At 40.3% G+C, this 12,754-nt stretch overlaps 1 protein-coding gene across 1 annotated transcript in view; it reads right to left on the reverse strand.

The window, feature by feature from the left end:
* Nucleotides 1-12,754, reverse strand: part of M1AP (meiosis 1 associated protein) — a 65,317-nt gene that overhangs the window by 37,739 nt on the left and 14,824 nt on the right. The window contains exons 3-4 of the mRNA XM_079791496.1: nucleotides 9,632-9,817; nucleotides 7,612-7,780 (exon numbers count right to left, since the gene is read on the reverse strand). Coding sequence (XP_079647622.1) covers nucleotides 7,612-7,780; nucleotides 9,632-9,817 — 355 coding nt within the window. The remainder of the gene's footprint in view (nucleotides 1-7,611; nucleotides 7,781-9,631; nucleotides 9,818-12,754) is intronic.

The following is a 12,754-nucleotide window of genomic DNA, read 5'->3' on the forward strand; positions in this document are numbered from 1 at the left end:
ATATTTGTATTTCTTAGATCAACACTTTCTAGTCCTCTTTTAAGAGCAAAAAAGAAATGAAATAAATAAATAACAAAATTATGGAAAAATTGTATATTATGTTACATGAAAACAAAAATTACATACATGAATTATAGTTATGTAACCTAAACATGATTGTGGACACCTGAGAAACAATGTGCAAAAATAAATTAGTGTAATGGGAAAGTGAGACTATGAATGATTTTAAATTAAAAAATTATTTTATGGTCATATCTTCTTTTCAATAAAAAAAATTAGAGCCTAATATTTTCTCAGTTAAAAGACATGTAGCGCTGGCCAGTTTGGCTCAGTGCTTAGAGTGTCGGCCCATAGACCGAAGGGTTAAGGTTCAATTCTCTGTCAAGGGCACATACCTCAGTTGTAGGTTCCATTCCCGGTCCCAGTCAGGGCGCATGTGGGAGGCAACCAGTCAATGTGTCTCTTTCACATCAATGTTTCTTTCTCTCCCCCTCTTCCCTCCCTTGCACTCTCTCTCTAAAGATCAATGGAAAAAAAATATCCTCAGGTGAGGATTAAAAAAAAAAAAGACATGTAAAAAAGTACTACCCCTATTGATATCAACCAATAACATTTACTTACTGCTTACATGTGTTAGGCACTGTCCTAAGTGCTTTACATGCAAGTTGTATTTAATCCTCATGAAACCCATGTAAAGTAGCTATTATTATTAGCCCTACTTTATAATTGAGAAAATTGTAGAATAAAGAGCTTACATTTTACTGAAGAAGTTGTTCAAGGTCACACTGTTCTTCAGTAAAATGTAAAAATCCCACTGGATGGTTATTTAAATGGTGATGAATTTACACATTGGAATACCTCACAGCTATTAAAAGGAATGGGTTAGATCTCTATGTGCCAATATGGATAAAATATGGGTAAGCAGTTAAATGAAAAACATAAAAAAATGCAGAGCAGTGAGTACTGTATAGTCCCATTTGTGTAAAAATAGATAATATCAATAACAATAATAATGTTACATGTATGCCCAGATCCATACATGTGTAGGGAAAGTAACTCAGTAGAACATGTTCTATACTGCTGATGGTGCTTATCTCTGAATGGTAGAATTTTGGGTCATTTCAAACTATCTATATTATATATATATACTAGAAGCCCAGTGCACGAAATTCGTGCATGGTGGGGGGTTGTCCCTCAGCCCAGCCTGTACCCTCTCCAATCTGGGACTCCTGGAGGGATGTCCGACTGCCCGTTTAGGCCCGATCCCACCAGGATCGGGCCTAAACGGGCAGTCGGATATCCCTCTCACAATCCAGGACTGCTGGCTCCCAACTGCTTGCCTGCCTGCCTTCCTGATTGCCCTAACCGCTTCTGCCTGCCAGCCTGATCATCCCCTAACCACTCCGCTGCCAGCCTGGTTGATGCTTAACTGCTCCCCTGCCAGCCTGTTTGCCCCCAACTTCCCTCCTCTGCCAGCCTGGTCACCCCTAACTGCCCTCTCCTGCAGGGTTGATCACCTCCAACTGCCCTCCCTTGCAAGCCTGGTCCCTCTCAACTGCCCTCCCTTGCAGGCCTGGTGTCTCCCAACTGCCCTCTCCTGCTGGCCATCTTGTAGTGGCCATCTTGTGTCCACATGGGGGCAGGATCTTTGACCACATGGGGGCAGCTATATTGTGTGTTGCAGTGATGATCAATCTGTATATTACTCTTTTATTAGATAGGATAGAGGCCTGGTACAGGGGTGGGGGCCAGGTGGTTTGCCCTGAAGGGTGTCCCGGATCAGGGTGGGGTTCCCTTGGGGCGTGGGGCGGCCTGAGCGAGGGGCCTGTGGTGGTTTGCAGGCCAGCCATGCCCCCTGGCAACCTAAGTGGAGGCCCTGGTATCTGGAATTTATTTTCCTTCTACAATTGAAACTTTGTAGCCTGGAGCGGAGCCAAGCCTGCTGCTCCCTCCGGGGCGGCAGCCATTTCTGTGGCAGTTAATTCACCTTCTACAATTGAAACTTTGTTGCCTTAAGCGGGTGGGCCCGGCCAGGGTGTGCGGAAAGCTTTGCTTCCCCTGTTGCCGCTGGCAACCCTGGCCTGCTCTCTCAAGCTCCATTCTGCCGCCATTTGTTTGAATTTGTTTACCTTCTATAATTGAAACTTTGTAGCTTGAGTGGAGGCTTAGGCCTGCAACGGCTATGGAAAGCTTGGCTTGCTCTGTTACCTGGGAAACCTTGCTCTCTGTGGCTGTAGCCATCTTGGATGGGGTTAATTTGCATACTCACCCTGATTGGCTGGTGGGCGTGGCTTATGTAGCGGAGTGATGGTTAATTTGCATATTGCCATTTTATTAGAGAGGATATTTTAAAAAAATATATTTTATTGATTTTTTACAGAGAGGAAGGGAGAAGGATAGAGAGTTAGAAACATCGATGAGAGAGAAACATCGATCAGCTACCTTCTGCACACTCCCTACTGGGTATGTGCCCGCAACCAAGGTACATGCCCTTGACCGGAATCAAACCTGGGACCCTTGAGTCCGCAGACCAACGCTCTATCCACTGAGCCAAACCGGTTAGGGCTATATTACATTTTTATAACGTTTAAATCTGTATAACTTATCATAACAAATTAAACTAACCAGACAAGCCCTAGCTGGTTTGGCTCAATGGATAGAGCGTCGGCCTGCGTATTGAAGGGTCCCAGGTTCAATTCCAGCCAAGGGCACATGCCTGGGTTGCAGGCTCGCTCCCCAGTAGGGGGCGTGCAGGAGGCAGCCAATCAATGATTCTCTCTCATCATTGATGTTTCTATCTCTCTCTCCCTCTTCTTTCCTCTCTAAAATCAATAAAATATATTAAAAAAAATAAACTAACCAGACAAAAGCTACTAATACAAAGAGCGCTAGGCAGAATCTTCCAGCTAATTTTAAAGTAAAGAAAAAGAGAACAAGTTAGATCAAGTAGGAGGAGATGAAAGAAAGTACTATTTACCATAGTTAGAAGAAAACATGCAATAGAGACTACATAGGCTGAAAATTTATAGAAAACCCTAACAGATATAAATGTGATTTAAAGTTAACCTTTTCATTTCAGACCCTATTAAAGAACTTTCTAAAATGTGAGTCTACTTTCTTAAGTTCAAAGTTCACTTTTTCTTTTATGATTCTGGGTCTTTTAGAGTCTGTAAGTCATCTCTGTAATGATTAGTTCTCACTGTAGAGAGCTGTACTCAAGAAGAGGGAATTTAGACCAATCAAAGGATATAGTCTCTTTTTAAATTTATCTGCAATATCAACATTTCCTTGTAACATGTTTTCTTTCTTTTAAAAGTGGAGCATAGACCATTTTTATTTAATTGATGATCATGGTTATCTGAGTTTAAAAATTATATGTAATAGATTCAGGAAGTGTTTGAATCAATTCATGATGTTCATGGGCTACAAAGGGAAGCTATGGGTGATTGCGATATGTCCCTAACTATTTGAGTTGATGTCAAAGAGAATGACTATGGCCTTTCCCAAATCATTTGATTTTTTTAGCCATTCATTTATTTATTCAACAAACATTTATTGAGAGTATATTATGTGCCAGGTAGAATGATATATGCTGGTGATACAAAGATATTTAAGACATAGTCATATCCTCAGGTAACTCATAGTCCACTTGGGACCTAGCTATTAAAAAAATCTCAGAGGCTGGCTGGTGTTTCTCAGTGGTTGAGCATCAGCCTATGAACCAGGAGGTCATGGTTCCATTCCCAGTCAGGGCACATGCTGGGTTGTGGGCTCGATCCCCAGTAGGGGGTGTAAAGGAGGCAGCTGATCAATGATTCTCTCTCATTATTAATGTTTCTATCTATCTCTCTCCCTCTCCTTTCCTCTCAAAATCAATAAAAATATATTTAAAAATAAAAATTAAAAATCTCAGAAATATTATACTATCTATATACAAAAAACTTTGAAAATGTTAATAACAATAGCTAACTTTTACTGAGAACTTATGATGTACTAAGTAATTAACATACATGTGTGATCTCATTTAATCCCCACAACAACTGCATGGGGTAGGAATTAATAACTAAGGCTTAGATAGGCTGAGTACCTTGTGCAAAGTCACATTAGCTAGAACGTGATAGAACTGAGATTTAGATTTAGGCAACCTAATTCCAGACCATGCGTCCTTCTGAGAATGAGAGAAGCTAATGTTGCTAGCCTCTTGATAAGGACACCAAGACGAAACAAAACATAACAGAATAAAGGAATTAATTATAAGGCAAGTACAGGCAAAGCAGGAAGATTTCAAGCCATAAATCATTTGTACACTTACCCCACAAAGAGGAATTACAAGCAATTTGTGGGATGCTGTATTATTTATAAGCAAATAGGAAGTTACTGGAAGAATCATCAGCAGTGACACAAAGTAGAAAGCTGCTTTCCTGCATTTAAAAGCTCTTCCATACATCTCTAGCCACTATCAATTCTAAATAAAGGCATCAGGCAGCCTCAGAGTACTCCGAGCTCTGATAGAGATACAGTAAGTTCTTTCTGGGTATAGTCACTGAAGGGAGAAAAGGGCATAGTCCATGCCTAATCTGTTCATGGCCAAAGAGAAAGAAAAGGAGTTTCTTACTCACAAATTCAGTTTGAGAACCCACTGGGAAGGACTATGAATGGAGGAGGGGAACTATGATTGCCTCACTTGGGTCATGGCTCCCTCTGTGATCAGAAAGGTGGAAGTGTGAGTAGAGATAGGGGATGAAGGGGATGCTGGGCAGACCGAGAACAGTCTCCACAGGTATCATTGTCATCAATTCATTCAACAGTTATCTACTGATAATCTCGTATATGCTACACAAAAATGAGTAAGACAAATTTCCAATTAATGCAGAGAGAAAAGATATTAAGTATTTTACAATTTTAGGAGAGAAGGCAAAATTATCATACTATAATACAGTGGTAAACAATTCTATATGGTATATACTGCATAAAGTGCTAAATTGTATGGTGCAGACCACAAGTGATGTGGTTGTCCTAAGGAAAGGAAAATCAATACGGTAGTCACAAGCGTGAAGTAGGCCTTAAATGATGGGGAGGATTTGGCTAGAAGAAGATAGGGGAAGGAATTTAGAGGAAAGAAGAGGGAATTCAGAGGAAAAGGCTACTGTGAATGGAGGGATGGAGAGAGAAAGAAGGGCAGTCAGTGAGGAGACTGACTTGAGGAAAGCAGAGTGTGTGCAGTAGGGGAGAGCTAATCACCACACAGCTAAGGCTGGTTACCCACCCTCCCGCCCTGATCAGAATAATGTCAGTGGTCTCATGATGCTGGAAGGATCCACATGTGTCAGAATCTGACAGGAATCTAGTTACCAACCCCCTGACTAATTAGGGGGTAAAGGGCAGAGTAAGATTATCCATTTGGACCAGGAAGAGATCAAAGGTATCAGAACAGGGGGCACCTTCCTGCGTGCATAACCTTGGAGAAGGCCAATACAACTAGAAAGGACTGCTAGAGGGTAAACTATAACTTGACTGTTAGCTTAATTAAAACTAGTTAAGAACCTCTTAAACTCCATAATTTGGGAATCTCTACTTGACTTCCTGACTAAAATGTTTTAATAAATTTCCATTGTCTTAGATGGACTTAGGGCATATATGGCCCTTCTTGATCTAATCCTTGCCTACCTTTATAGCCTCATTTCCACCTCTGCCCGATGAAGTTCGTCATAGGGAACCATGGGCACGTCTCTGCAAGTCTGACTCATCTTGCTTTCTCATGTCCCTGGGTCCCCTGTTTGAGTGCCCCTTTCCTCTTCTTCTGCTTGGCTACTTCCTACTGCCCTTTAAGACTCGGTTTGAAGATTTGTTTTCTTTTGGAAGTGTAGGATTATGGGTGGTTTATATAGGATTTATTGACAGGGACCTGGATGCCAGTGGTTGCTGCGTGGGGGTGGACAGGTAGTGGGGGTGGACAGGTAGTGGATATCAGATACCAGGGAAGCTGGTGACTGAGAACCATTCTGCAGAGGTGGGAGGGACGTAGAGACAGGGTGCGTGTGAGCCAAAACTCTAATCCTATGGCACCTGCTTCATTGTTCTATCAAACTTCACTTACAAATCATGAATCAAAGATAAAAATTATTAAGGATGCCATGACAGCAAACTGAGAGCATTAAATCCTAAGCATAGGGCTTTTATGAGTGCAGGGCCCTGTGAGGCTGTGCTGGCCATAAGCCCATGAACCCAACCTTACATAAAAGTCTGTTCATACAGCATTGATTAATAGCAAAATGTAATAAAACAAATTGTTCATTAATAAGTGATTAACAAATAAATCATGGTCCAATCACACAGCAAAAAAATAATGTAGCCAGTAAAAAATGAGACAGATCATCTCATAGATATCTAACATAGATAGCTGCTTAAAATACTAAAGTAGATTATGTATATAACTATCCCATTAAAATGTTAAATACAGTTGGCCCTCCATATCCATGGGTTTTGTATCAGTGGATTCAACCAAGTGGATTGAAAATGTATGAGAAAAAAAGGTACGTTGTTTTTGACGTCTTATGTAGTTATGCCTGTTATGGTTTCATCTATACTGAACATGTATAGACTTATCTTTTCTTTTTTTAAAAAAATCCTCACTGAGGATATTTTTCCATTGATTTTTAGAGAGAGTGGAAGAGAGAGGGAAAGACAGAGAGAAATATTGATGTGAGAGAAACACATCGATTGGTTGCCTCCTGCAGGAGCTGGGACCAGGGCCCGGGCCCGGGAAGGAGTCTGCAACCAAAGTACATGCCTTTCGGTCTGCAGGCCAATGCTCTACCCACTAAGCCAAACTGGCTAGGGCCATACTTTTCTTTTGGATCAGTATTCCATAAACAATCCAGTATAACAACTATTTACATAGCATTTACCTTGTATTAGGTATTATAAATAATCTAGAAATGATGTAAATTATTCTGGTGGATGTGCATAGGTTATATACAAATTCTATACAACTTTACATAAGGGACTTAAGCATCTGCAGGTTTAGGTGTGCGTGGAGATTCTGGAACTAATACCCTGCAGATACCCAGAGACAAATGTGTATACATGAATGTCTATCTAAAGCAGAGGTGGGGAACATCTGGCCCGTGGGCCATATAAGGCCCACAAAATTATTTGGTCTGGCCCTGCAAAGGCATTAGGAGTGAGTTAATTAAATGTTTGATCAAATATAGCAGGCTAATTATTAAGTTGATAATTTTGTATGGCCCACGAATGATATTATAAATAACCAAATGGCCCTTGGCAGAAAAAAGGTTCCCCACCCCTGATCTAAAGGAAAGTTGGGAGGACTACCTGAATCTCTTAAAAGTGATTAGAGGAGGAAAGAATTTTTACTTTTTATACCTATTATATTTCAGGCTTTACATGAACATATACTGTTTCTGAAATTAAAAATATGATTATAATTTAACTCTAACACCTAGAAACACATGTCTGACCCACAGTGAAATCTGTTGGCTTCATTTTACTTAAGAACATAAAAAGACCATGGAAAATAACCTTCCTGACCTGTAAAACACTGCTCATTAAAATTCTTACCTTCTTTTTATCTTTCCATTTAATTCTTACCATCATTGCTGGACTCTTCAATAGGGGATGCTGAGTCCGTACATTCTAGGGCTTCCTTCGTGATCTCAACCACCTGAAGCCTCCTGACCCTGACTAGGTCTGTATCTTTCAATCCTTTCTCCAATTGTTTGACCACCTCTTTTCCAGGCTGGGAAGTCAGAATAGTAATCTGGAAATAAATCCACAAATCAATGTGTCTGCCTTCCCTGGTGTACAGAGTGAGAAACATAGGTTAGATCTAGAGAATAAACACAGGAGAAATCTGTGGTAGTGGCTATTGTCTTCAGGGCAAAGAAGAGGCTTAATTGTAACCTACAAATCAAATTTCATTTGACATATTATTTTGGGATCATCACAGGATCCTTCCAAACAGGGTGAGCCTACCCTAGACAGAAACCAGTGAGGTCATCCCCCTCGTTTTAGTTTCTTTTTTCTTTTTTCTTCAGATTTCTTGAAGCACTAGTGTCTGTTCTGCTCAAAATGCCTTGACTTTATGAGGAAATAAAGAACACTGGATCCTTAAATTCCACTCAATAAATATGAACTAAATAGCAGAGAGCCTACATGCTACTTTTTCTTTCTTTTTTAAAAAAAAAATATATTTTATTGATTTTTTACAGACAGGAAGGGAGAGAGATAGAGAACTAGAAACATCAATCAGCTGCCTCCCACATGCCCCCTACTGGGGATGTGTCCGCAACCAAGGTATGTGCCCTTGACCGGAATCGAACCTGGGACCCTTCAATCCGCAGGCTGACGGGTCTATCCACTGAGCCAAACCGGTTTTGGCTACATGCTACTTTTTCACAGTGGCGCTTCCATGTAGATTTCTTTCCTTGTTCAACCTGGATCCAGCTGCGCTGTTTCTTTGGCTCTTAACTCTAAAATGTATTCAACGTGGAGTGGGTCAATGGGGGAAAAAAGGGAGACATCTGTAATACGTTCAACAATAAAGATAAATGAAAAAAATGTATTCATCCTTGATCAATATATCTGACCTGAAGGAATATTGAGGTGTTTGTGTATAATGTGAATATTTGATTCTACCTCAATGAATATATTCTGTTTTTATTAGCAGTTTTGTCTTAAATTTGAAATTCTGGGAGGCAATTCTTTCTTGTACTTAGACATTTTGATTGAGGAAGAGAGATGTAGATGAAAGCACAATTATTTTTTAAACTGTTTTTAAAAATCTGTTTGATGCCTGAGGTTACCAGAGACTGAAAATGTTTTTTTTTTTTTAATTTTTGATTTTCTTATTTTTTATAGAGAAAAGGGTTATAACACACTGTGGCAGGTACCAACTCCCTAATAGGTATGAGGGAAGGTGACAGACAACCCATTCCATCTAGGAGCTGGGAAGCCTATGTTTCTGATCTGGGCACTACCGGGGGCACTTCCGGCCCACGTCAGTGAATCAAGACCAGCAGATTCTCTCCGAGAACTCTAGCACACCAGGACAATAGCTGTCAAGATGTGACTCTAGTCTCGGGCTGAAAATGTTTTTAACTCACACTCACACACTCAGCGCAGTATGCAGTCATAACTTAATTATATTTTTAAGATTGTCTCAGTCTGGCACCAGAATTTTAGAAATTTTTACACTTCCACATTTGCTAATCCCAAGAAAAGTTACTCATTTTGGTGCTAAGATTTGATTAAGTTCTTAAGGGTACCCAGAATGTATAAATATAGACAGCCATCTAGGCAATTTAACGGTTGCTTTACAAGTTCCAAAAATCCAAAGGCAGATGGCATATTCAGATTTCACTTTTCCCTTATAATTCACTGTAGTCCCAATTTTTAGAGCTCCTCTCTCTACCTAGCTGTGTAGTAAGAATTGCACAGGTTACAGGACAAAGGGGCCATGTCTCCTGCCTGCAGGAAGCTGAAAACCTCGTCTTGAAAATGACGTTCAATGTGAATGAAACATAGAACAATATAAGAATGATAAATAAGGAAGCATTTAAGTGGACTGAAATGGGAAGATGGCTTAGACTCCTGAGCCAGCATCTCCTACCTCCAGGGAAGTGTAGGTCAGAGCCGCGCCCGTGGTCACGTGTCTGCTGTACTGTTTGAACTGCTGGAGCCCATCTTCTACTGCCAGCTGCAGAGAAGTACCTTGTGGTCTGAAACAACCTTCCCTCTGTAATGTGCGGATCTCTGAGATGCAGGTCTGCAGCCTGGCAAAGTTCCCTTTCACTTGCTGCAGAGAAAAATGAATCAAAGATACAAATCTTTAGTGACCCAGGTTTCAGATTAATTGGGAGTCTACCTTCATTATCATTTATTCCTCCTCAGGAGTCCCTTCTGTTTATTTGATCCACATTAACTGAATGCCTACTATGTTCGTTCTAGGCACTACACTCAAATCTTCCCTATACCAGAAGAACGAAAATTTGCAGCCAAAGGGCTTTGATTATGTGGAGTTACCAGAAACAGGAAAGGAAGGTCCAGTTGTTACTACTTAGTTTTACTTTGGGGTGGCCTGCAAATTGGAGGCTTAGCAAGGCTACTCTTAAACACTGTCTTTATTTCTCAGTCAGTCTAAGCAGTGGCAGCTTCTTTATTCAAGAGGGGTGTTTTTCCAGAAATGAGGATTTTGATGTGGTTGATCATTTCATAACTGATAAGGTCCTACCTAATCTGCTCCTCAGGACTACTTCAGTAAGTAAGAGATGTTTGGTTTCGTCTGCAGTCAGCTCAAAGAGCCAAGAGATAAACTTCTTGATTCTCCTCACCCTCCTTTATAAAAACTTGCTATCAGGAAGTGTTCTAATATAATCTGATTCTAGGTCAATGTTACATCTCCTAAGGATATATGCATTTTGAATAAATGTGAAATGAAAATTTGTGACACTACTTGAAGAAATTCCAAGCATCAATAGCAGGTGTGGGGTGGGAGTAGATGGGAAGGATAGCCAAATTAGTCCAAAATCTCATTGTAGGTCATACATGATAACTATGTATGGTGCCAGGTGGGTACTGGAAATATCGGAGGAACACTTTGTAAAATACATGCTTATCTAACCACTATGCTGCATACCTAACTAAAACTAATACAAAATAATATTGAATGTAAACTGTAATTTAAAAAAATAAAAAAATAAAGAATTGGTAAGATCTTCACAGTAAGGGAATTCTTCTGAAACTGCTTTGAGAGAAGATTAATCACTTTGGTCAGATTTATTTATATTAATGTCACAATGGATATAAAAGGAATTCTAATATTTTAATTATGATTCCTCTGTCATGGTTCCTTATAAAAAGTTCAGTATTATTTGATTATACTCATAAATTAAATATGAGGAGTTATATTGAGGTTTTCAGTTTGGGCAAGTCTCCTACTTGATATCGTTCTCCTTTTATATTTTGAGCTAACTCTGCAGATAGAAAACATCAGATGCTTATATAGGTCAGAGGCAATGGATTTAAAGTAGCATTCTTCCTTAACCAAAGATTCAATTGTTCTATACATAAGATTCAATTGTTCAGTGATTTTCTTGAGCTTTTAACCAGGTTTGAGTTTATTGTTTTTCTTAGGAAAAAAAAGTGGCTTGTAATTTTTCCTGAGATACCAGTCAGAGGTTTTTGGTCCAGAATAGTCTGCCTCTCCTAATAGAGTAAGCAAGGGATCAAAGGATTCATCCAGGGCCAGATGTACTGAGGAGTGCCAGATGCATATAACTTAGTCAATTGAGGAGGGGGAGAAAAATCCTTTTACCTTTGTTTGGAACATGAGCTCATTTCTCAAAAAGCCTCTTATGCTGGATATCTTCCATTTTGTCCTTCCAGGTCACTCTCTACTTTTCTCTACCTCTATTGCCTGAGTGAAGATCGATATCACAGGCAAGTATGTTCATGGGAAAGACATGCACAAAGAAAATGGCACAATAGAAGAGCATATCTGCCCCATGGCCAGAAACGTCAGTATCACTTTCACTCTGTCCTCAGTATACTCGTAGGATATATAATCAGTGGGTTATATACAGTCAGAGTTATATAATTTAGTTACCCATTTACCAGTTAACAGACATTCTGTTTCCAGTTTGAGGCTATTATGAATAATGCTGCCATGAATATTCATGTATATTTATTTGTGTGAATGCATGTTTTTATTTCTGCCGGGTAGATTCCTGGGGTGGAACTGTTGGGTTATATAGCAGGTATACATTTAACTTTTTAAGAAATTGACAAACTATTTTCCAAAGTGGTTGTATCATTTAACCTTCCCCTCAGCAATGAGTGAGGGTTAAAGTTTTACCGCATTCTCACCAACACTTGGTATTGCCTGTTAGTATTGCCTGTCTTTTAAATTGCTGCCATTCTAGTGAGTGTGTAATGTTAACTTTGCTTTTCTTTAACTTTTTATTTTGAAATAACTATAGATTTACACAAAACTAAAAAAAATGTACATAGGGAACTTGTGTAACCTTCACCCAGTTTCTTCCAGTGGTTACATCTTACATAACTAGAGCACAATTTTAAAACCAAGAAATTGATCTTAGTACAATGTGTGTATAGGGTTCTATATCATATTATCACATCTGTAGATTCGTGTAATTACCACCTCAGTCAAGATACAGAATTATTCCCTCACCATAAAGCTCTCCCTTGTGCTATGCTTTTATAGTCACCTCTGATAGGGGGGACTTATAATCTAATAGATAGAGCACCTGAATTAATCTGAAAAGTAATCATATTATTTTAAACTAGAGGCCCGGTGCACAAAATTCGTGCACAGGGGGAGAGGTTGTCCCTCAGCCCAGCCTGCACCCTCTCCAATCTGGGACCCCTGGAGGGATGTCCGACTTCCCATTTAGGCCCGATCCCGGTAGGATCGGGCCTAAACGGGCAGTCGGACATCCCTCTTACAATCCAGGAATGCTGGCTCCCAACTGCTCGCCTGCTTGCCTTCCTGATTGCCCCTAACTGCTTCTGCCTGCCAGCCTGATCACCCCCTAACCACTCTCCTGCCAGCCTGATTGATGCCTAACTGCTCCCCTGCCAGCCTGTTTGCCCCTAACTGCCCTCCCTTGCAGGCCTGGTCACCCCTAACTGCCCTCCCCTGCAGGCCTGGTCACCCTTAACTGCCCTCCCCTGCAGGCCTGGTCCCCTCCCAACTGCTCTCCCCTGCAGGCCT

This window comes from Cnephaeus nilssonii (genome assembly GCF_951640355.1).
Source record: "Cnephaeus nilssonii genome assembly, chromosome: 15".
Lineage (NCBI taxonomy): Eukaryota > Metazoa > Chordata > Mammalia > Chiroptera > Vespertilionidae > Cnephaeus > Cnephaeus nilssonii.